Below are 25,648 nucleotides of genomic sequence, written 5' to 3' on the forward strand. Positions count from 1 at the left end.
CGGGTGGGGGAGCAGCGTCAGGTCGGGGAGCCCCGAGTCGGGGAGCCCCGGGTCGGGGAGCAGTGTCAGCTCGTGGAGCCCCGGGTCGGGGAGCAGCGTCGGGTCGGGGAGCCCCGGGTCGGGGAGCAGCGTCAGGTCGGGGAGCCCCGGGTCGGGGAGCAGCGTCAGGTCCGGGAGCCCCGGGTCGGGGAGCAGCGTCAGGTCCGGGAGCCCCGGGTCGGGGAGCAGCGTCGGGTCGGGGAGCCCCGGGTCGGGGAGCAGCGTCGGGTCGGGGAGCCCCGGGTGGGGGAGCAGCGTCGGCTCGGGGAGCCCCGGGTCGGGGAGCAGCGTCAGGTCGGGGAGCCCCGGGTGGGGGAGCAGCGTCGGGTCGGGGAGCCCTGGGTCGGGGAGCAGCGTCAGGTCGGGGAGCCCCGGGTCGGGGAGCAGCGTCAGGTCGGGGAGCCCCGGGTGGGGGAGCAGCGTCGGGTCGGGGAGCCCCGGGTCGGGGAGCAGCGTCAGGTCGGGGAGCCCCGGGTCGGGGAGCCCCGCGTCGGGGAGCAGCGTCGGGTCGGGGAGTCCCGGGTCGGGGAGCAGCGTCAGGTCGGGGAGCCCCGGGTCGGGGAGCAGCGTCAGGTGGGGGAGCCCTGGGTGGGGGAGCAGGGTCAGGTCGGGGAGCCCCGGGTCGGGGAGCCCCGGGTCGGGGAGCAGCGTCGGTTCGCGGAGCCCCGGGTCGGGGAGCAGCGTCGGGTCGCGGAGCCCCGGGTGGGGGAGCAGGGTCAGGTCGGGGAGCCCCGGGTCGGGGAGCAGCGTCAGGTCGGGGAGCAGCGTCAGCTCGGGGAGCACCGGGTGAGGAAGCATCATCAGCTGGGGGAGCATGGAGTCGGGGAGCACCGTCAGCCCAGGGAGCCCCGGGTCGGGGAGCAGCATCAGGTCAGGGAGCCCTGGGTCGGGGAGCAGCGTCAGCTCGGGAGCCCCAGGTCGGGGAGCACTGTCAGCTCGGGGAGCCCCGGGTCGGGGAGCAGCGTCAGGTCGGGGAGCCCCGGGTCGGGGAGCAGCGTCAGCTCGGGGAGCCCCGGTCGGGGAGCAGCGTCGGGTCGGGGAGCCCCGGGTGGGGGAGCAGCGTCAGCTCGGGGAGCCCCGGGTCGGGGAGCAGCGTCGGGTTGGGGAGCCCCGGGTCGGGGAGCAGCGTCGGGTCGTGGAGCCCCGGGTCGGGGAGCAGCATCGGGTCGGGGAGCCCCGGGTCGGGAAGCAGCGTCGGGTCGGGGAGCCCCGGGTGGGGGAGCAGCGTCAGCTCGGGGAGCCCCGGGTGGGGGAGCAGCGTCAGGTCGGGGAGCCCCGGGTGGGGGAGCAGCGTCAGCTCGGGGAGCCCCGAGTCGGGGAGCCCCGGGTCGGGGAGCAGCGTCAGCTCGGGGAGCCACGGGTCGGGGAGCAGCGTCACCTCGGGGAGCCCCGGGTCGGGGAGCAGCGTCGGGTCGGGGAGCCCCGGGTCGGGGAGCAGCGTCGGGTCGGGGAGCCCCGGGTCGGGGAGCAGCGTCGGGTCGGGGAGCCCTGGGTCGGGGAGCAGCGTCAGGTCGGGGAGCAGCGTCAGCTCGGGGAGCACCGGGTGAGGAAGCATCATCAGCTGGGGGAGCATGGAGTCGGGGAGCACCGTCAGCCCAGGGAGCCCCGGGTCGGGGAGCAGCATCAGGTCAGGGAGCCCTGGGTCGGGGAGCAGCGTCAGCTCGGGAGCCCCAGGTCGGGGAGCACTGTCAGCTCGGGGAGCCCCGGGTCGGGGAGCGGCGTCAGGTCGGGGAGCCCCGGGTCGGGGAGCAGCGTCAGCTCGGGGAGCCCCGGGTCGGGGAGCAGCGTCGGGTCGGGGAGCCCCGGGTGGGGGAGCAGCGTCAGCTCGGGGAGCCCCGGGTGGGGGAGCAGCGTCAGGTCGGGGAGCCCCGAGTCGGGGAGCCCCGGGTCGGGGAGCAGCGTCAGGTCGGGGAGCCCCGGGTCGGGGAGCAGCGTCAGGTCGGGGAGCCCCGGGTCGGGGAGCAGCGTCGGGTCGGGGAGCCCCGGGTCAGGGAGCAGCGTCAGCTCGGGGAGCCCCGGGTCGGGGAGCAGCGTCAGGTCGGGGAGCAGAGTCAGCTCGGGGAGCCCCGGGGCGGGGAGCAGCGTCAGCTCGGGGAGCCCCGGGTGGGGGAGCAGCGTCAGGTCGGGGAGCCCCGGGTCGGGGAGCCCCGGGTCGGGGAGCAGCGTCGGGTCGGGGAGCCCCGGGTCGGGGAGCAGCGTCGGGTCGGGGAGCCCCGGGTCGGGAGCAGCGTCGGGTCGGGGAGCCCCGGGTCGGGGAGCAGCGTCGGGTCGGGGAGCCCCGGGTGGGGGAGCAGCGTCGGGTCGGGGAGCCCCGGGTCGGGGAGCAGCGTCTGGTCGGGGAGCCCCGGGTCGGGGAGCAGCGTCAGCTCGGGGAGCCCCGGGTCGGGGAGCAGCGTCAGCTCGGGGAGCCCCGGGTCGGGGAGCAGCGTCGGGTCTGGGAGCCCCGGGTCGGGGAGCAGCGTCGGGTCGTGGAGCCCCGGGTCGGGGAGCAGCGTCGGGTCGGGGAGCCCCGGGTCGGGGAGCAGCGTCGGGTCGGGGAGCCCCGGGTGGGGGAGCAGCGTCAGGTCGGGGAGCCCCGGGTGGGGGAGCAGCGTCAGGTCGGGGAGCCCCGGGTGGGGGAGCAGCGTCAGGTCGGGGAGCCCCGGGTGGGGGAGTAGCGTCGGGTCGGGGAGCCCCGGGTCGGGGAGCAGCGTCAGGTCGGGGAGCGCCGGGTGGGGGAGCAGCGTCGGGTCGGGGAGCAGCGTCAGCTCGGGGAGCCCCGGGTCGGGGAGCATCCTCGGGTCGGGGAGCACCTTCGGGCGGGGTCACCGTCGGGTCGGGGAGCCCCGTCCTGCAGAGCGAGCCGCCGCGTGTGCGGGAGCAAGGCCCGGCCCCGTGGGACGCCCATACTGGGTGCCCGCGACCTGGGCCGACAAGAGGCGGGCGCGGCCGGGGTCGGCCCCGCAGCAAACCGAGCGCACGCCCCGGCAGGGAGCGGGGAAGCCCCCGTCGGTGGCGGTTTCCCGCGGGGCAAACGGCCTCCAGAGCGCCGTGACGTCGCGGCGACGTCCGCTCCCGGCGCCCACGGCGAAGCCGCTGCGGCCATCTTTACTGCGGTCAGCCCTCCGGGGGCCGTTCCGGGCGGCCGCGGCGGCTCGCGGTGGGAAGCCTGGCGAAAGGCGCGCCGTCGGAGGGCACCAGCGGACGCACTCGCGGGGGCGGGCGGAACGGTCGGGCCGCGTCTCGGCGGTTTCCGGGAGGACGCCGGCCGTCGGCTTCCGTTGCTCGGCGGAAGCGAGGCCGCCGAGGACGAGCGCCGGCCGCCGCCGCGCCGGGCCGCCGGGAGCCATGTCGAGCCTGGCGGTGCGGGACCCGGCCATGGACCGGTCGCTGCGCTCCGTGTTCGTGGGGAACATCCCGTACGAGGCGACGGAGGAGCAGCTGAAGGACATCTTCTCGGAGGTGGGCTCGGTGGTGAGCTTCCGGCTGGTGTACGACCGCGAGACGGGCAAGCCCAAGGGCTACGGCTTCTGCGAGTACCAGGACCAGGAGACGGCGCTGAGCGCCATGCGCAACCTCAACGGGCGCGAGTTCAGCGGCCGCGCGCTGCGCGTGGACAACGCCGCGAGCGAGAAGAACAAGGAGGAGCTCAAGAGCCTGGGCCCCGCCGCGCCCGTCGTCGACTCGCCCTACGGCGACCCCATCGACCCCGAGGACGCGCCCGAGTCCATCACGCGCGCCGTGGCCAGCCTGCCGCCCGAGCAGATGTTCGAGCTCATGAAGCAGATGAAGCTGTGCGTGCAGAACAGCCACCAGGAAGCGCGCAGCATGCTGCTGCAGAACCCGCAGCTGGCCTACGCGCTGCTGCAGGCGCAGGTGGTCATGCGCATCATGGACCCCGACCTGGCGCTCAGGATCCTGCACCGCAAGGTCCACGTGACGCCGCTGCTGCCCGGCAAGGCGCAGCCCGGCCCCGGCCCCGGCCCCGGCCCCGGCCCCGCCGCCCCGGCCGTCCTGCTGGCCCAGCAGAGCCCCGCCGCCCCGCAGCCGCCGCACCTGGCGCGGAGGCCGGTGAAGGACATCCCCCCGCTGATGCAGACCCCGATCCAGGCCGGCATGCCGGCGCCGGGCCCCCTGTCCGCCGCGGGGCCGGGCCCCGGGCCCGCCGCGCTCCCCGCGGGCGGCATGCAGCCGCAGGTGGGGATGCCCGGCGTGGGGCCCCTGGAGCGCGGCCAGGTGCAGATGGCCGACCCCAGGGCGCCCCTGCCGCGGGGGCCCATGGCCGCGGGGGGCCTCCCTCCTCGGGGGCTGCTGGGGGACGCCCCGAACGACCCCCGCGGGGGGACTCTGCTCTCGGTCACCGGGGAGGTGGAGCCCCGAGGCTACCTGGGCCCGCCCCTGCACCACGCGTCCGGCCACGCCAGAGACTCGCACGACCTGCGGGGCGGGCCCCTCGCCGACCCCAGACTGCTGATGGGAGAGCCCCGGGGGCCCATGATGGATCAGAGGGGGCTCCCCATGGATGGCAGAGGGAGCAGAGATTCTCGAGGGATGGAGACGGAAGTCCTAGAGACCAGAGTGCTGGAGAGAAGAGGGATGGAGACCTGTGCGATGGAAGCCAGAGGCATGGACGCGAGAGGGATGGAGATGCGGGGACCCGGACCCGGACCCGGCCCCGGCCCCGGTTCCAGAGGCCCAATGACTGGGGGAATCCAGGGGCCCGGGCCCATTAACATGGGGGCGGGTGGTCCTCAGGGACCCAGACAGGTGTCGGGCATTTCAGGGGTGGGAAATCCTGGAGCTGGCATGCAGGGAGCAGGCATGCAAGGAGGGGGCATGCAAGGGGCAGGCATGCAGGGAGGGGGCATGCAAGGGGCGGGCATGCAGGGAGGGGGCATGCAGGGGGCAGGCATGCAGGGAGGGGGCATGCAGGGGGCAGGCATGCAAGCAGTGGGCATGCAGGGGGCAGGCAAGCAAGGTGGAGGCCAGCCTAGTTTCAGCCCTGGGCAGAGCCAGGTAACTCCACAGGATCAGGAAAAGGCAGCTCTGATCATGCAGGTTCTTCAGCTAACTGCAGATCAGATTGCCATGCTGCCCCCCGAGCAGAGGCAGAGCATCCTAATTTTAAAGGAACAGATTCAGAAGTCTACTGGAGCTTCTTGAGCGGTGTCGGGAGATAACTGGCAGTGGTCTCCAAGTTTTCCTGTAGCATGGAGGGTGAATGCAGAAAGCCAACGTCTGCATCCCCACACTCCAGTGATTAGTGTTTCCCTTCCTGATTTCATCTTGTCTTTTTATTTTCCTTTTTAATGGGGGCGGGGGGGGGGGGCAGGGAGAGGCAGGATTGGGTCTGTTCACTTTTACTCACTGTAAATACACAAGAATAACTCTGAACGTGGTTATATTACACGGAGTAAGATGACAAAGAACGCAGCAATACTGAGAGTGTCTACAATATGTTAAACTACATTTTTTGAATACCAAGTAAAACAATGTGAAAACTGCACATAAGGACTAAACTATTGACCTGTTAAAATAGTAACCTGCTAAAACAGTTTACGATTTTTGGTTGTGTAAGAAAATAAAGACGTTTACCTCAAAATTATCAGATACATTTTTTTTGGTAAGCCGTTTGAAATAGCAAATACTATTTTGGGGACAGGAGATGGTTGTATTAGGTTAAGCATCATTTTAGTGGAATTATTTCAAAATGTTAGTGCTAACAGGTTAAGTCTCAACTTGTGGTATTAGAACTGGTTGGTGGGTTTTGGGGTTTTTTATTCTTTTAGTTTGTTTTTTTTGTTTTTTTTTTTTTTTAAAGCTGTACTACCTGAAAAATCCAGGAGTGCATGTGGTGTGACGTTGCATGTACCCCGCCGTCCAGAGAGCAGCAGTATTCCGGCCTGGCCTTGAGCCTGACGGTTCTGCTGGGACGGTCCTAGGATGGGCCAGGGTCCCGAAGGCCGCTTTCTCAGTACCTTCCTGCGTCTCAGTAATCTTTTAAGTCCTGATGTGAATCTAAGTAGCTGCCTCACATCCTTTGTAAACAGGCGCGTCTAGGGGCCAGTTTACCGGGGCGAGTTGTGCACCGTGTTGTACCCCACGAGTCGCAGAGGCCTTGATGCAGGAAAGCTCCTGGGCCCCTGGTGACCAGCCTCCATAGGCAGGTGGTGTTACCCCCGTGGTCGGCCTCAGTCTCTCCAACATGTAACCCCCCTTTCAGTTTTCTCGTTTGCAGATCTACTTAACCTATCACCGTGTTATCAGAGTAATTGAGACCCAGGTACCAAGAGATCATGCTTCTAAGCATGAGTTCTCGGCTCAGCTGGGTACTCAGTACTCTGCTGTTCATGAGAAATAAAGCCCAGTTAGCCCTAATACACATACCCATGACAAAGACTTAAAAGTCAGTAGGAAGGTGGGGCTTACTACATTTTCTTTAGAGCCACTACCTAATTTATTTTTAAGCCTTAAAGACAACACAAAAATGCATATCCTAGGCCACACTATAATTAGCAGAAGCAGAAGCTCCCAGATAACCAGGTGGTCTTACTCTGTGGAAGAAAAACCAATGTCTAGTAATAGAGGAAAAAAGAGCAATGAATACAAGGAGCATCTTCAACGGGCAAGTGTCTCTTTTTACAAAGTTTTCCTCCCTGTGCTATTTCCTGCCACCTGTTTTACTCCCGATTTTTTACCGTTGCTCCTACTGGCCACCTTGCTTGATCCCAAAGCTTTCCCCGAAGGGCTCTCACCGAAAACTTCGATGTTAAGGTTCTTTGCTGTAGTTAGATCTGCGCTGTTCAAGGCAGACTAAGAGGAATGTAAAGGTGACTGGTGTCTGATGTGTATTTTTAACAAATTATTCAAAAGATACCTGTTCTTGAGAGATGTAAGAATACTTTCTTTTAAATATAAAAGGCAAAACTAAAAACTGCAGGAGTGGATAGAAATCCCTTTCTTAAACTCATGATCTGGGTAAGTGCACAGCTGAGGTCATTGTGAAGATGTGCTCTGTGGCACGATGGCAAGACCTGCTCCGTGGCAAGATGTCCATAGCAACATCTTGGTGCCTGCGCACCTGCCAGGTCCACTTTGCTGGCATCCCCCGAAGATGCCCACCCCCCCCCCCATAATGATCTTCCTGACGGCACTTGGTACATTTGCTTTATCCCCCGCCCCCTGCTCCGTTTCACAGACCAGGAACTCCGAATGTGGACTGTCCCTCGTTTCTGTATTTGCTATGCCAAAGTCAACAGGCGAGAAAGAGACAAAAGGCGCTATCAATCTTAGGGGGAAAACCCTATTTCCCCAAAAAAGGTTTAGATGGCACACACAACAAATGAGCTCTCACAACGAGTTAACATTGGAAAACAAATTAGCAAAAGGCAACAGAAGCAATCCCCTCTGCTCTGCTAGGCCTTGCAAAAGAGGTTCTCCTATCTGCCCCTTTACTGGGTTTGGGGGGGGTTGTACAAAGATAGGGAATGAAGAACGTGAAATGGTTTATGGTTCAAATTGTCCGCTCCGATCCAACCCGGTACTGAGGGTACCTTTCCGGTACGGTATTGTGATGTTTCATACAATGCAGTGAACATAACCAACTTGTTACCTAAATAAAGAATTGATTTAGGAAAAAAAACAAAAAACAAAAAACAACAGGGTCACTGAGTAGGGAGGGAGAAAGCCTCATTTCATTCGATGGTGATCCAAGCGACACGTGCACCATAATCAGAATCTTAGCTGTTTTACTACATCATCACTCCTTATACCCCTCAGCATCCTGCATTTCCCCAAATCTGAGTAGGCTACAAAAGGCGATCATAAATCCCTTCATAAAAACAATTCTTAAAGACAATGGAGCAGAACACTGATTTGCAAATAGCTTTTTAGGGCTATTCCTCTGGAGGGGTAGGTTTTCTGGGGGGAGTGTGAAAGGCTCAACTTTAACCCATGCCTGCCCTTTAGCCCTTCCCCTTCGATGCCTGGTAATATCAAGACCACTTCTATCATCTGCTGATGTTCCCGGACTTCTAATTTTTAAGAGTTATTGGATAAGACAGAAAACATCATGAATCCCAGGTGACTGCAGATTCATCCGAACGAGACCATGCCTGACTTGTCAATAGCACGTCCACAACATGTTTTTAATGCTTTTCTGGCATCAGAATGCTTTTTTTAAAAAAAAATGCTTTTCCTGTCATCTGATAAATATGATCAATCAATCAAAAAAAAAAAAAAAACCCAACCCAAACCCTTACCATCACCTCAGTTTGCAGAGCACCTCGCTTTCCCGTGCTCTGATGCGACATGAAGCGCACAGAACCTTGTTTCCTATGTTCGTGCCAGGCCTCCCTCTCAGGACAATCACGCGGGGCGACCCACTGTGGCCGACTCAACCATCAGCCCCATCTCCCGCTCTTCTCACAAGAGTAAGTCAGCCTCTCACTGCTGAATGCTGTCAGCTAATCTCGAGACAGACCTGTGGCTGGAGACGGCTTTTCTCATCGGCCTTGTCAAGAAGACTCTATCATCAAGAGCTAATGCAGTTGAAGGAGCATCATTAATGCCACTACTCACTTCAATAGTACAAATATTACGGTATTGGTGTAGACTTCGCTCCTACGTTTCATACCCATGCATATTCCCAAATCTTAACTAGGTCTTGGGATTGTTTCCATTTGCTCTTATGCACTTTGGAACAAATATCTACTCCTTCTGTTGAAAATCCAGCCTGACGAATGTTCATGTTACGAATAGCCTCTCTCATGAAATGTTAATGAGCACGTTTCTTCTCGATGTTCTCTACCACGGCATAAGCCTTATGTCATGGAAAGGGCCTAGATTGCATCAAAAGTGACATTGGGATACTATGGTCAAAAATAACAAAAACTCAGTGATTATTAGACACTGTATGTAAAAACACTAAAGAATTACCCTGGGGTGGCGGGGAGGAAGATGAAATATCCTGGTTAATGACAATTCTTTATCAGTAGAAGTTGATTTAGGTGCCAAAGGTAGGTAACTAATTGTCAAAGGGTTAGAATAAAATAGTCAACATTCTCCACTGTGATGGCTTCTGTACAACCTAAAGGGTATTAAATCTTCAGGGATTCAAAATCAATCTCAGGTGTCACAACAGTTGGTCATTAAAAAAAAAAAAGAAGAAGAAAATCTGATTACTTATTTGTGGTCTATCTGGAAAAGTAGAATGGATTATCTCTCTGGCATCAAGCAATGAAAGCAGCAGGCCCCTCCCTCTGAAAGTCATTTTGTCTCTTCAATTAATTAGCTGTCTTCATCAAAATTCCGTCTCACTGGGGATCCCTGGGTGGTTCAGTGGTTTAGCGCCTGCCTTTGGCCCAGGGCGCGATCCTGGAGTCCCGGATCGAGTCCCGCGTCAGGCTCCCAGCATGGGGCCTGCTTCTCCCTCCTCCTGTGTCTCTGCCTCTCTCTCTCTCTCTCTCTCTATGTCTATCATAAATAAATAAATAAATAAATAAATAAATAAATAAATAAATAAATCTTTAAAAAGAAATTCCGTCTCACTGCATTACCAATATACTTCAATAACTGTACTGCTCAAGTCCGGCAGCCACTTGGGTGTACCTGTCAGCCTTTGACTGCTCTAGTCTCTCACCTTGCTGCCCAGAGGGAATGGGGGACAACCTGCATATTGATGCACCCCTCATCCCTGGACGTCGCACAGAACAAGGTAACATCTGCTATGACTCAGCCCTCGAGTCCCTTTACCTTAAACATTGATTTTTAATGACATTCAAACCACGAGCCACAGTAAAAATCATATTAGTTGAGTTCATAGTGGGACAGAAAGGCCTATACAGGACTTGCTTGGTGCACTAACATCCGTAAAACCAGTCTATGTCCCAAACATCATCCTTGTTCACACGTTAAATAACACGGCAACACAAATAAGAGGGAATTAAAACATTTCCAGACGCCAACCTGGCTCTGCGAGGGTAAACGCAACCACGGCCTACTAACAGAAAATCCTTCCTGTCTTAAGGTCAGCCGGTATGCCAAAAGCTTCCTTTCGTGCTTCTGTACTTGCCCGTCACCAATCAGACAAGAGGATCCTTGTCTCTTCGAAGAAACAGAGAAACTACATTGTTGAAATTTCTAGAATGACATACTTTTCTCTCCCCGCCATCCATTTTGTCACTTTGGTCCTTCAGAAGCTCTAAATATCTTCAGACAAGGAACCCTGATCTGTGGCTTGTGGGCCAAGTAAGCCCAAGGATTTCAAAACATTGAATTTGAGTGCATTTAGGGGCACTGTGTATTCCTCAACGTGGCCAGAGGCCCAGCCTGTCCCACAGTCCGATAGTAGGTGTGATTCACACAACTGCTGGCCATCCCTGGAACCTTGGAGTCGACAGCTCCTGCCTTCCTATTTATCTATTTATTTATTTATTTATTATTTATTTATTTATTTATTTATTTATTTATGATAGACATAGAGAGAGAGAGAGGTAGAGACACAGGAGGAGGGAGAAGCAGGCCCCATGCCGGGAGCCCAACGCGGAACTCAATCCCGGAACTCCAGGATCACGCCCTGAGCCAAAGGCAGGCGCTAAACCGGTGAGCCACCCAGGGATCCCTCTATTTATTTATTTTTAGCTCCTGCCTTCCTCTGCATGAAAACACAGCCAGTTAGATACAATCGAAACTCTTAGTGTTGGGCTTTCCAAATGTGAGCTAGAAAAACAGTTTGGGCAACTGGTCCACCAAGTACCTTTCTGCAAAGTCAACTAACCAACCAAACATACAAACACCCAGAACAAACAGAAGCAACAACAGCACATTTTTTATCTCTAGTCTTTCATGACGTACACTGAGCAGAAGAATATTCTATAATCCTAATCAGGTGAGTACCATTCTCCCAAAATATCAATATATTTGCATTAATAATATCAAGTATGCAAATAATATATTTGCATTAATAATATCAAGCCAAAATAGCAATATTTTTTTTTTCAATTCAAAAATATTTTTATAAAATGAGAAATAGGGACTCCTGGGTGGCTCAGTGGTTGAGTCTCTGCCTTCGGCGCAGGGCGTGACCCCAGAGATCCCAGGATCGAGTCCCACATCAGGCTCCTTGCAGGGAGCCTGCTTCTCCTTCTGCCTGTGTCTCTGCCTCTCTCTCTCTCTCTGTGTCTCATGAAGAAACAAATACAATCTTTAAAAAATTTTAAAAAATGAGAAATAACTGTGATAGTAAATGGTAGTGGCTCTCGATTGCACATACGTAGAGTATACATAGTGAAACAGAGTTCTTTAATGACTTTATCTGTTAAGTAATCAAAAAAAATTCTACCGTGCAATTTCCACATAGAAGGGGCACTGATTTAAAAAATTACAAAAAAAAAAAAAAAAATCAGATGTCATCCCCTTGTTTGAAACGTCTCGTGGCCTACACTGCTCTTAGCATAAAATCCCACACACACACCCCAAAATAAATAAATGAATAAATGAAAAATAAATAAATAAATAAATAAATAAATAAATAAATAAATAAATAAATAAATATCCCACACCCTTACCAAGTCCTATAAAGCCCTAAGCCAACCCCGGTGTCCTACCCTTGGCCCTGACTTCAGGCCTGGCTTTCTTTCCTTGAATTTATGAACTCACGTTCATCACGGAGCTTTGTATTTGGCAGCTTCTCTTCCTTTGACCCCACTCTTCCCCTGGGCCTTCGAGGGGCAGGTTCATCGTTTTTACTCAGACTTCAACTTACAGACCACTTCACTCAGAGGGGCTTTTCCTGAACACCTGCCCCCCATTAAAATGGTCTCCCCATGCTCTCTCTCTGCACTTTGTTCATATTTAAACGACGGCTCTCTCACCTGAGCACTTCTTCATCATGCAGCCATGCTTTCTAAGCCTTTTGCAAAACACACTGTTACCTACACAAGGCAAACTTGAGGCAAACTCATTAATGAGTTGGCCTTCGTGATGGCCTCGTTACATTTGTCCTGGGGATCTGCTCCCCTATGCTAGTTGTGTGGCTGCTGTGATGTACAGGCAAGGACGGAGGCACCTGCAGACTGATACGGATACAGATAGGCAGCGTGTGTGTCTATATGGAGTATGATCGCACAAAATGAAAGGCTATTTCTATGAAGACTGCTGAGGTTCTATGACACCAGGGGACTCTGGGAAAGGCTCCAGCTCTGCTCTTTTTCTGCTAGGTTGCATTTACTCACCTTCTGTGTTTTGCCTCTGAATGAGCCCAAGAAGCTCGTTCCCATTTCAAAGGAGAAGCAAGTGAGTTAGTCATTCTCTGAGTTTGTCCTAGGCCCTCAGACACCTCGTAACACCCAAGAAAAACCAGATCCTGAACATGTTCCAGGACATTAGCTTCGAATAAACCTCCACAGACTATGGCATCAGTACCCCTGCCTTGTGTAATTTATGGATGAACCCCTGTTGTTTGCCTGGCACTTGCCTTTGACCGGACCCTATCCTGGATTCATAGAGGAATGTGTACCCTACACGCTCTTCCAACATAAACCATTGGCCCCAAGCAACGACGAGACTCATTTCCCTTCCCTAAGTCTCTCAGAGGCTCCGTCTGCTATGCCCTACCTGTCTTTTAAAATAATAAACTCTTTTCCACTTCCTCTGGTGTGCTTAACCTAAATACACTCTAGCCATGTCATGTCATGACATATGGCAAAGTTTAATTCTTTTTTATGGTTGAATAATATTCCAGTGTGTGTGTGTGCGTGCGCGCGCTTGCGTACACCCCATCTTTATCCATCTTTATCCATTCATCAGTTGATGGACACTTGGGTTTTTTCCATAATTTGGCTATTGTAGATAACACTGATATAAACAGGGGTGCGTATACCCTTTTGATTCAGTATTTCTTTTATTCTTTGTGTATCAACATGCATTTACCCACAAATATATTTTTATCATAAATGCAAGTTTATGAAGGATATAAATACGATAATATTTTTTAAATTTCTAAGACATGCAAAAAATAATGTAGTTTTTGTTAGGGAGCCATACATATTTAGTAAAGACATAAAAAGTAAAGACAAGAGGCACTTGGGTGGCTCAGTCAGTTAAGCATCTGCCTTCAGCTCAGGTCATGATCCCAGGGTCCTGGGATTGAGCCCCATGTCAGGCTCCCTGCTCAATGGAGGGGGGTCTGCTTCTCCCTCTCCCTCTGCTTCTCCCCCCCCCATTCATACTCTCTCTCACATTCTCTCTTCAATAAATAAATAAAATCTTAAAAAAAAATAGTAAAGACAGAAATGATGAACACCAAATTCAGTAACCTCCCTGAGAAGGGGAGAGGGGAATATGAACAGAGAGAGCCAGAGACATTCATAGTGTGAGTCAGGGTGGTGGCTTCACAGTTACTCTTGGGGTAAATACCTAGTAATATGATTGCTAGATTATAGGGTAGTTCTGTTTTTGAATTTTGGAAGAGCCTCCACACTGCTTTCCACCGTGGCTGCACCAGTTTGCACTCCCACCAACAGAGCACGAGGGTCCCCTTTCTCCACATCCTCCCAGCACCTGTTTCTTGTATAATTGATTTTAGCCATTCCAACATGATATCTCATTGCATCTTGTCATGCTCAGATGGATGTCTTCTTTGGAAAAATGTCTGTTCATGTCTTTGGCCCATTTTTAACTGGACCATTTTTACTGGCCCATTTTTTATTTTTCAATATTTTATTTATTTACTCATAGAGACACAGGGAGAGAATGAGAGGCCGAGACACAGGCAGAGGGAGAAGCAGGCTCCACCCAGAGAGCCCGATGTGGGACTCGATCCAGGGTGTCCAGGATCATGCCCTGGGCTGCAGGCAGCGCTAAACCGCTGCACCACCCAGGCTGCCCTATTGGGTTTTTTTGAGTGCTGAGTTTTATAAGTTCTTTATGTATTATGGATACTAAACCTTTGTCAGATATATCATTTGCAAATATCCTCTCCTACTCTATAGGTTGCCTTTTAGTTTTGTTAAATGTTTCCTTCACTGTGCAGAAGCTTTTTATTTTGATTTAATCCCAATAGTTTATTTTTGCTTTTATTTTCCTTGCCTCAGGATACATATCTAGAAAGAAATTTCTAAGACCTCTGTCAAAGAAGTTACTACCTATGTCCTCTTCTAGGATTTTCATGGGTTCAGGTCTCACATTTGGGTCTTTAAAGCATTTTGAGTTTATATTTATGTATGGTGTAAGAAAGTGGTCCAGTTTCATTCTCCTGCATGTGTCCATCCAGTTTTCTCAACACCATTTATTGGTCTGTTTCTCATTGGATATTCTTTCCTGCTTTGTCAAAAACTAAATGACCTTATAATTGTGGGTTCATTTCTGAGTTTTTTTTTTTTTTTTATTCTGGTTATTGATCTATGTGTCTGTTAGTGTGCTGGTACCATATTGTTTTAATGACTAGAGCTTTGCTAATACAACCTAAAGTCCAGAATTGTGATGTGTCCAGCTCTGTTTTGCTTTTTGAAGACTGCTTTGGGCTATTTGGGGTCTTTTGTGGTTCCATATAAATTTTAGGTTTGTTCTGGTTCTGTGAAAAACGCTTTGGTATTTTGATAGGGATTGCATTTAAATGTGTAGATTACTTTGGATAACATCGACATTATAATGATATTTGTTCTTCCAATCGGTGAGCATGGACTGTCTTTCCATTTCTTTGGGTCTTCAATTTCTTTCATTAGGGCTTTTCAGTTTTCAGAGTATAGGTTTTTCACCTCTTTGGTGAGGCTTATTCCTCAGTATCTTATTATTTTGGGTACAATTAGAACTGTTTTCTTAATTTCTCTTTCCACTTCATTTCTGGTATGTAGAAATTCAACAGATTTATGTATATTGATTTTGTATTGTGCAACTTGGGGATCCCTGGGTGGCGCAGCGGTTTGGCGCCTGCCTTTGGCCCAGGGCGCGATCCTGGAGACCCGGGATCGAATCCCACGTCAGGCTCCCGGTGCATGGAGCCTGCTTCTCCCTCTGCCTGTATCTCTGCCTCTCTCTCTCTCTGTGTGTGACTATCATAAATAAAAATTAAAAAAAAAAATTTGTATTGTGCAACTTGACTCGATTCATTTATCAGTTCTAGTAGTGTTTTGGTGGAGTCTTTCAGGTTTTCTATATCATGTCTTCTGCAATTAATGAAAGTTTTACCTCTTCCTTACCAATTTGGATTCTTTTCATTTTTTCTTGTCTGCTTGTTGGGCCTAAGACTTCCAGTACTATGTTGAATAAAAGTGGTGAGAGTGGTCATCCCTGTATTGTTTCTGGCCTTAGGGAGAAAGCTTGTTTTTCCCAATTGAGAACAATGTTAGCTGTGGGTTTTTCATATATGGACTTTACTATGTTTGGTCCCTCAAAACCTACTTTGTTGAGGGATCTTTATCATGAATGGATGTTGCACTTTGCCAAATGCTTTTTCTGCATTATTGAAATGATCATACGGTTCTTATCCTTTCTTTTATTAATGTGGTGTATCATGTTGATTGATTTGCAAATATTAAACCAGCCCTGCCACCCATGAATACATCCCACTTCATCATGGCAAATGATTTTTTAATGTATGGTTGGATCCTGTTTGCTGGTATTTTGTGGAGGATTTTTGCATCTATGTTCACCAGGGATATTGGCCTATAGTTCTCTTTTTTAGTGATGTCTTTGTCCGCTTTTGGTATCAGGATAACGCTGGCTTCATAGAATGAATTTGGAAGTTTCCTTCCTCTTCGATTTTTTAGAATAGTTTGAGAAGAATAGGTATTAATCCTTATTTAGATTTGCATGTGAAGCCATCTGGTCCTGGATCTTTTGTTTTCCAGGAGTTTTTTTTTTTTTTTTTCCTGATTCAATTTCATTACTGGTTATCAGTCAAATTTTCTATTTCTTCCTGTTTCAGTTATAGTAATTTATATGTTTCTAGGAATTTATCCATTTCTTCTAGGCTGTCCAATTTGTTATCATATAGTTTTGCATAATATTCTCTTATTTGTATTTCTTTGGTGTTATTACCCTTCCCTCATTTTTTAATATTATTTTATTTTTTATTAATCTTTCAAAGACTTATTTGCAAGAGAGAAAGAGAGAGAGCAGGTGAGAGGAGCAGAGGAAGAGGAAGAGAGAATCCCAAGCAGACTCCCTGCTGAGCATGGAGCTCAATCTCACGACCCTGAGATGGTGACCTGAGCTGAAATCAAGAGTTGGACACTTAACCAACTGAGACACCCAGACAGCCTGTGATTTTATTTATTGAGGTCCTTTCTCTTTCCTTTTTGATAAGTCTGGCTAAAGGTCTATCATTTTTCTTGATTTTTTTTTTCAGAGAACCAGCTCCTGCTATCATTGATCTGTTCTATCATTTAGTTTCCATGTGATTTATTTCTGCTCTACTCTTTATTATTCCTTTCCTTCTTCTGGATTTAGGTTTTGTTTGCTTTTTTTCCTAGCTCCTTTAGGTGTTAAGGATAGATTGCTTATTTGAGATTTTTCTTGCTTCTTAAGGTAGGCCTGTCTTGCTATAGACTTCCCTCTTAGAACAGCTTTGGCTGCATCCTAAGGGTTTTGAACCACTGTGTTTGCATTTTCATTTGTTCCCATGTATTTTTTTTTTTAATTTCCTGGTTGACCCATTCATTGTTTAGTAGCATGTTGTTTAACCTCATGTATTTGTGGTCTTTCCAGATTTGTGTGTGTGTGTGTGTGTGGTTGACTTCTAGTTTCATAGCATTGTGGTCAGAAAAAGTACTTGGTAGCACTTCTGCTTTTTTGCATTTGTTGAGGACTGTTTTGTGGGTTAATATGTGATCAATTCTGGAGAATATCCCATGTGCATTTGAAAATAATGTGTATTCTGCTGTTTTAAGATGGAATATTCTGAACATATCTATTAAGTCCATCTTGTCTAATCTGTCATTCAAAGCCATTGTTTCCTTGTTTCTTTTTCTTTCTTTTTTTTTTTTAAGATTGTATTTATTTATTTGAGAGAGAGAGAGAAAGAGTATAAACAGGAGAAAGCAGCAGAGGGAGAGGGAGAAGTAGGCTTCCAATGAGCAGGGAGCCCGACTCAGGGCTTAATCCCAGGACCCTAGGATGACAACCTGAGCCGAAGGCAGATGCTTAACCAACTGAGCCACCTGCAGGCCCCTGTTCATTTTCTGTTTAGATAATGTGTCCACTGATGTAAGTGGGATGTTGATGTTCCTTACTGTTATATTATTATCAATTAGTTCCTTTATGTTTGTTATTAACTGCTTTACATATTTTGGTGCTCCCAAGTTGGGTGCATAAATATTTATATCTACTTGTTTGATTGCCCCCTTTATGATTAAATAGTGTCCTTCTTTGTCTCTTGTTACAGTCTTTGTTTTAAAGTCTAGTTTGTTATATGTATTGCTACCCCAGCTTTCTTTTGACATTCATTTGCATTGTTGCTTTAAATTCTCCATCAGGCATCTTACTACATCTGTTTCACTTAGATGTCCAGCTATGGTCTCATGTCCTTTCATTTGGGATAAATTCCTCTGTCATGGTTGTCTAAGTCCCTGCCTTCTGTATGTTAGAAAAGCCTGTTGTATCTCCTGCTCCTCAAAGTAATGGTCTTAAAAAGAAGAGGTCATGTAGTGCCCAGAGCCTGGTACTTCAGGGAGTGTCCCAGGTGTGTACTGCATGAGCTCTGGTGTTGTGTTGTGGCTGCTCTATCCTTCAGGCCAGTCATCTGCAGAGGCTCTCCTTGCGTTTGTGAGCAGTGTTTGGTCCCTGGCCTGTATGTGGCGAGCTTTAACTAGATGTGCTGTAGTTGCTTGTGAAATGAGCCCTGACACCACCTCCAGCAGATCTGAGGCCCTGCAGAACTCTCTGGTGGGGAGGCTTGAGTGGGCGGCAGGCTTTGTGCTGGTCTTCTTAAGAGACAGGCCCACTGCGCTGGGAGTGAGGCAGGCTTGACTGAGAAGTACAATCCCACAAAGGCACAGGGGGACTCAATGTAAGCAGGTGAGGCAGCTAGTGTAGGTGCTGCACTGCTTCCTGCAGGTTCTGTGTCTATGCTGTGGGGTGGGGAGGACATGGCACAAGTGAACTGCCATGTTCCTGGAGAAGCGTCTCCCTGAAGGCTGCCTCTGGGGCAGATGCTCTGGGCAGATGCTCTGAGAAGATCGAAGCATCTGCCCCTGTCTGCCCCAGGCGTTTCCATGTCATCTGCCCCCAGGTTGTTTGGCTGCTTTCTCTTCATGAGCAGTGCAGTGCCCTTCAGGTTCTATCCCAGTCAAGCCTGCTGACCTTTACAACGCCAGGTTTTAAGCCCTGCTTATTGCTAGAAGTCATGAAATTCAGCCCCTGTCGCTTTCCAAGCCAGTGGCTATGGGGAAACACTTTCCTTGTGCATTCCCCTGTGTGCTCCTCTCTCTCTCTCTTTCTCTCTCAATCTCTCTCTTTTCTCTGATAACTGCTCCCTCCCCTCTGCAGCATCAGTGATCCCTTTCTCCCCTAAACCGTGTCTCCTTACATCCTACTGTCTTAGATGTGGCCTCTTCTCTCCTTTTAGTTGTAGAGTTTGTTTTGTCAGTCTTTGGGTGGATTGCTGGGGTATTTAGGATGAGTTGAAAGTTATCCAGTTGTGTTCATAGGATGAAGGGAGCCTAGGGTCCTCCTACTCCTCCATCCTCCTGCTCTCCAGAAGGGATTTTAAATTTATCCAAATAGCTTTCCTTCTACTGGCACAAAAGATCAAGAATTGGCAAAAATCTTTTTCTTTTTTTTTTTTTATAGTAGCCATTCTGATGGGATGAGGTGATATCTCATTGTGGTTTTGCATTTCCCTAATGATTAGTGCTCCTGAGCATCTTTTCATGTGTCTCTTGGCCTTCTGTACATTTTCTGGGGAAAAAAAAATGTACATCTAGGTCATCTGTCCATTATTAGTTGGATTATGTGGGGTTTTTGGTGTTGAGTTGTGTGAGTTCTATATCTAGTTTGGATATTAAGTCCTCCCCCCTTTTTAAAGATCTATTTATGAGAGAGAGAGAGAGAGAACGCATGAGAGTGGGAGAAGGCGCAGAGGGAGAGAGAGACTCCTCAAACAGATTCCCCTCTGAGTGTGGAGGTAACACAGGGCTCAATCCCAGGACCCTGAGATCATGACTTGAGCTAAAACCAAGAGTCAATCACTTAACCAACTGAGCCATCCAGGCGCCCCCGGATATTCACCCCTTATCAGATTATCATTTGCAAATATCTTCTGCCATTCATTAGGTTGCCTTTTTATTTTGCTGACAGTTTCCTTCCCAGTGCAAAAGCTTTTTAGTCTGATGTAATCCCAGCAGTTGAGTTTTGCTTTTCCCTACCCAGGCTGAGGTAAATAAATGAGATGTCCCCTCTATCAGAAGCCAGATTGGAAAAAAAAGCAAATAGAAATCCCGTTCTTTTACAGATAATCTAGTGAACATTAGGCTTAATAGGAAATGGAACATAAAGTACTGTAGTTGAAATGGGAAGGTCACCTGAGTTTGCATTCAGTCTCTATGTGTGACCTTGTTTTCTCAGGGGTGGAGGGAAAGCTGTGGCAAATCGATGAGAAGCAATAGTTATATTTGGGACATATTATCACCAGAAATGTCATACATCAAAGATTATTTCAGCCACATGGTGACAAAGAGGGACTCTCACGGATGAATGCCACCTTTTATAAAAAGTCTTTCCTAAAACCCAAGTTGTTTTATAATCTGCAAATCTCGTAGTCTTCTTGGCAATATCTGCTACCCCAACAAGACAAGAATGTTGAGTTTACATTCGGATACTACGGTTCCTTCTGTAAATGTCTCTGCCTATAATACAGGAATATGCCCTTCTAATGCTCACACAGCTTATCATCTAGACAACAGAAGAAATCTTGAAACCATAAAATCAGCCTCCTTACATTTCAGTGAGAATAAACCCTCTACAGAATTCTCCTGCTAAAAAAAAAAAAATCAATAAATAAAAGGATACTGCCAAATATTTTTTTGAACCTCATCTAAATATTCCTCTGCACTTTAAAAAGGGACCTATATAACAAAAGCAGTTGAAGGTATCTGCCCAGCATTTGCTCTATTAACTTTTTTCCAATCGTGTTATTGGAAATGGTATCAAAACTCTGCTGTAATTTATGCTTTTCGACTTTGTCTTTGAACCCGATAATTAGGGGTATAAATTAACCAAACTGACATTTCTAAATTAAGCAAATTAGAATTTTTGTTTTCCTCTTAAAGAAAAGTTTACCTTGGGTTTAAGTGATTTAACTCAAAACATTTTGAGCACACACAAATTTAAATTCAAATCAAGGCCTTTCAAGTGGTGACATCAAAGCACCATTGTGAGTCTGTGAGGATGACCTTGGAACACGTGAATCTCTCATTTTCACATGTGTTCAAACTACTTGTATTCCATCCTAATTTGAGGCTTTGTTTGCCTAGAGGGGAAACAAAATTTGCTTAATTAGAATGCTTTGTGAATTGGAAGTGAGATGAGCTACAGGATCTTTGGTTGGTAGGGATTTTGTTGTCATTGTTTTCAGATAAACATGCTTTAGCAATCCCCACCCCCCTCCACCCGCCCCCAGTTAGTGTGTCTGCTGGGACATTCAAACTAGTTGAGCCTTGAGCAATAATAACCTTGGTTTAAAAGGGCCCAAAGCTGCCCTCCTGAAGAATTGGAATTGAATTATCCTGGGTAGAGGAGAAAAGAGGCTTTTCTGCATCCCTTGTCCTTTCTCATTCACCCAGGATTGATTCACATGGAGGGGAAAGACTGACACAGTCAGGACCAGCCAAGGCCAGATTGTGAAACTCATCTTCTATCAGGGCCAATGTAGTGGATGGAGTCTTGTAAAGTAGGAGGGCTGGAAAGTGGTGTTCTGTGCAAATTTGCTCTTCAAGGGAGAGAAGAAGGAATGAGATGGGTAGAAGGAGGTGCTGAATTTTTTTTTTCACTAAGCACCCCCCCTCCCCCAATCACAGACCTGCTCCACATACATGATCATGGCTGCCACCCCAAGCAAGCAGTGTTTGCTCTAGCTCACCTTTAGGTATTTATTGTGACTCTTGGATTTTGCATGCCATACTACTAAAGCTTTTTTTTTTTTTTTTAAAGATTTATTTATTCATGAGAGACAGACAGAGTGGCAGAGACACAGGTAGAGGGAGAAGCAGGCTCCATTCAGGGAGCCCGATGTGGGACTCGATTTCGGGACTCCAGGATGACGCCCTGAGCCAAAGGCAGATGCTCAACCCCTGAGCCACCCAGGCATGTCACTACTAAAGCCTTTATTGTTTTGTTTTAATAAGGAAGAAAAATTCACTTACATTGATATAGGCATGAAATATCACTGTATAAAGTACATTTAACTCCAACTGGCATCTTTGTTTACCCAGTGATCAAATATTTTGAATTGCTGAAAAGAATCTATAATAGTGAGGTTTCAGGCAACAGCCACAAGATTGGGCGTAGGAGTGATATTTGTCCTTCAAGGAGGAAGGTGGTAGTAGCAAGGGTCTTTCAGATACTCCAGTACTGACACAGATTCAGTCCTAAGTTCTATTCCATGCCCTTTTAGGGAAGGCTGGGTCATGGTTAATATGGAAAAGGCATCTATCAAGATCCTGCTAAGGCATGCCTGAGTGGCTCAGTCAGTGAAGCATCTGCCTTCAGCTCAGGTCATGATCTCAGGGTCCTGGGATCAAGTCCTGCATTCCACTCCCTGCTCAGTGGGAGGTCTGCTTCTCCCTCTCCCACTGCTTGGTCTCTCTCTGTGTCTCTCAAATAAAGAAATAAATAAAATCTTTAAAAAAAAAAAAAAAAGAACCTACTAAAATCCAGGCACTTGACATACATCAACTTTAATTCGATTAAAACATGGAGGCAGTTGAAAGAAATATGCTCAGAGAAGCTAACAGGTTGGCCCTGAGTTGCTTACAGGAGGTAGAGATACCACCGAACCTACATTTGTCTGACTCCATATTACATCATTCTGCTTTAAGAAGAGGTTAGAGAAAAGGGAGAATTTTTTTCACCCTAGGGACTGATTCAAGCAACACCAGGCTTGTTTCTCGGAGTGAGGAAGGCCATCACAAGTCTAGACCAGGGGACTTAGGTAACAGCGCAAGATTTATAAAATTGACCTTTTGTCCTTACGTATTTATTTCTTTCTCTTTCAAGAACCAGGTACTAAGCCTGTGCTTTGACAGAGTAGAGAGGAAAAAATAATGAAAAAAAAAAAAAAAACCCACAAAACCCAAAAAGCTTAAAATGTAAGAGCATTTATATGGAATTACAATAGTTTCCAAGAAATCCATAAAACTAAATATGCCCTGTGGGTTACTGTAGTCAAGATCTAATTTAAACAACCCTGAGATCTATTTTTCATATGGTTCTTAAATTTTTTTTTTTTACCTATAATTTATATTCCATAAAATTTAGAGCATAAAATGAAGGGATTTTAGTATATTCATAAATTTAGTATATTCATAGTTGTGGAACCATTACAACCAAATGGTGTTGTTTAGAACACCCCAAAATGAAACCCTAATGAATATTAGGGTTTAATAATGAATAACCTCTCATGAATAACCTCTCCTTACTCTTCTGCACTTAGCCCTAGGCAACCACTGATCAGCCTTCAGTCAAGTCTGAATAACTGCAATCATACAACACATGGTCTCCAGCGACTCGCTTCTTTCACTCAGCAGGTTTTCAAGAGTCATCGGTGTTGTAGCACGCACCAGTATTTTATTCCTTTTTTACTGCCAAGTAATATTCCATCGTGTAGATATATCACTTTTGTTTACCCACTCCCCAGTTACTAGATATCTGCATTTATTATTTTCCCATTATAAATGGCGGTGCCATGGACGTGTGCATGAAGAAACCCCCCCTGTAAGTAGGACCAGCCCTAATCCAGAGGCAGCCCATCCAGGCGCCTTCCTGAAGTTTTAGCAACAAAAAGCATTCTGTTTGTGATAAAAAAAACCATTTCCCCCCACACCTTGATTGGAATGTCCCTGAATAGGTTCATGTTGACCTTCTGAGAAATCGATAACCTGGATGCTATGTGACTCCCGCGGTTCTTTTGTCTTTAAGCAGGTTTTTTTTTCTTTTGCCTTTAAAAGATACCTGTAATTGCTAATCGGGGCTCTCTTCCTCCTCGGAGGCGGAGAGCCCGTTTGCGCAAACGTTCAATAAACCCTCTTGCTAATTGCATCTGCCTGTCTGGGGTCTGAGCTTCTGGGGCGTCCACCGGGACACATTGGCACCCGTGAGCCAGGGTCCAACATGCACACAAGTTTCTGTGCGCACATGTGCTTCATTTCCGTTGGGTCTATACCTAGGAGCAGATTTGCTCCATCATACGTACAGTCTAACTCTAGGCGATCCTCTGGAAGAACTGTCCGCCTGTTTTCCAAAGCGACTGCCCCATTTTAGGTTCACACCAGCAACACATGAGGTAATTTCCTTTTCTACCATGGCCATGCAAATGTATGTAAAGCAGTGTCCCCTTGTAGCTTTGATTTGCATTTCCTTGATGGCTATAGGATATTCAGCATCTTTTCACATGCTACTCATTGGGTATCTGTATGTCCTTGTGGGAACGTCTTTCCCTGTACTCTATTTGCTGAAAATAATGCGTTTTATGATTTCAGTATTTCTATTTTAGGTCAGCAGATGGTCAGATGACAAAGTCTCTAAAACATGAAATTAGTTCTTTAGTGATTTAAGAATGGACCGACAATAGCAGGGATCCAGTTGCAGTGGTGGAAGTAAGGGTTTGCAATTACATTCTTATATCGTTTTGGAAAAAAGATACCTCTTGAAGGGGTTCAGGACATACTCATGGTTTATACCTCTTGAAGGGGTTCAGGACATACTTATAGTTTATGCCTGTTGAAGGGGTTCAGGACGTACTCATGGTTTATGCCTGTTGAAGGGGTTCAGGACATACTACTCCAAAATTTGGCATCTTGGTATACTGAGTATCTTAAGCTAAAGGAGTTTGAAAATACCAGTGGAAGGCCACTGTGACATTCCCCTCTCTTCCAAACCCCAAAAGCAGGTGATAAAGCCCTCCTGGGGGAGGTGCCTCCCTCTACCCCAAAAGGAAGCACCATCTTTACCTTCAAAGTTTAAGGTATTCTGAGAGGAACCTACGGAACTTACTAAATTTCCCCCCAGTTGACTACGTTTAACTCATATTATCTGACCCATCACATTTCTACCCACTTTTGATCAAACCTCACATAAAAATACTCAGGTCTGTTTCTTCCAGCCTTTATTTCCTTATGAAGGCCCCTGTATCATGTATGACTATTATTAAATAAATCTTTATGCTTTTCTCTTGTTAATCTTTGTCTCAGTCAGTTTAACTTTCAGGCCTAGCCAGGGACCCTACAGAGGGCACAGGAAAACCTTGTCCTCCCTCACACCGGGAAGACATTAGTTGAATGTGAAGGAAACCCAGAGGGTGCTTTTCCGGGGAGGCGATACAGTATTGGAATCAACAGCTCGGTGCCTGCCTGTGTTCAGATTCTGACACTAGCAGTGTGACCTCTGTGCTCCCTTTTCAGAATCTGGACACAGAGCAACGTGAACACACGAGCCAGTTCTGCTCATTGCTCCGAATGCCCTGCAGGAAGGAAGGGAACAGAGGATGGGAGGAATCAGCTCAGCAATGAAGACCTCCACTCGAGGGGAGAAAAGAAAGAGCCCCCAAGAAAAGTCAGTAACCAAAGGAGATGGTTTGAACTAGAGCTCTCTGTGAAAGGACGGTAAGATCCAGGCAGGGAAAGAAAAACGTTACCTCTCTTCTTTACTGCTTCCCTTGTATTTCCTCCCATAGTAAAGTCCTATTTTCGTACAAGAAGAAATCTAATACAGAGTTTACAATGGTGGAGGCAATCTTATGTTGGAAAACCCTCCGAAGGCTGACTCTGTGTGACCCGAGAGTTTTCAAGCTCCTGAAATCTTATTTCAGACAAACCAACAGAAATGGTATCAGAGTTTTATCTAGCTTGAGCTTTTATGGCTGAAACAATTCTATTCCCTCTTGCTTTAATCCAGTACAATAGAGGACAGATTTTCAAAACTGCGTTTCCCTTTATCTAAAGCAAATTTTAATAACCCAATAAAAAAGCTCGAGGAAGTATCTGCACTATTTGTTATAATGTTGTATATAGTGTGCGTGCATCTCAAATGCTTGTCCCACCAAGTGTTCACGCAGATTCAGCCCTTTCTTGGCGCTTTCCATGATGGCATATGCCAGGCTATAGGGTCAATTAAAACTTTCAGAATAAGTGCACCAAAATGTTGGGTTTCAATGAATCTCATTTAGTATTTTCTGTTTTACACATCCCTAGTGTTTCTCAGCCTGACGTAAGAAAGTGATCCCACAAGATTATATGGATCCATAAACGCCTTTATGAAATACCATCAGCTTAAGTGAAGAGGGGTAAAATAACACAAATCCTATAATTATGCTTATTTTACCCTAACTTGGAAACCACCACCATACTGAATTACAAAATTACAGTTTTTTTTTTAATGGAATGTGAGTTTTATCTGGGAACTCCTAATGAGTATCTTC

At 48.5% G+C, this 25,648-nt stretch overlaps 2 protein-coding genes across 3 annotated transcripts in view; one reads left to right on the plus strand and one right to left on the minus strand.

The window, feature by feature from the left end:
* The window catches only part of PRKG1 (protein kinase cGMP-dependent 1), a 1,174,671-nt gene that overhangs the window by 505,619 nt on the left and 643,404 nt on the right, over positions 1-25,648 (minus strand). The window lies entirely within an intron of this gene.
* Positions 3,173-5,620, plus strand: CSTF2T (cleavage stimulation factor subunit 2 tau variant). Its single transcript, XM_072723530.1, has one exon. The coding sequence runs from the start codon at positions 3,367-3,369 to the stop codon at positions 5,179-5,181; it is 1,815 nt and encodes a 604-aa protein (XP_072579631.1). The 5' UTR covers positions 3,173-3,366; the 3' UTR covers positions 5,182-5,620.

Source organism: Vulpes vulpes, chromosome 10 (assembly GCF_048418805.1).
Source record: "Vulpes vulpes isolate BD-2025 chromosome 10, VulVul3, whole genome shotgun sequence".
Classification (NCBI taxonomy): domain Eukaryota; kingdom Metazoa; phylum Chordata; class Mammalia; order Carnivora; family Canidae; genus Vulpes; species Vulpes vulpes.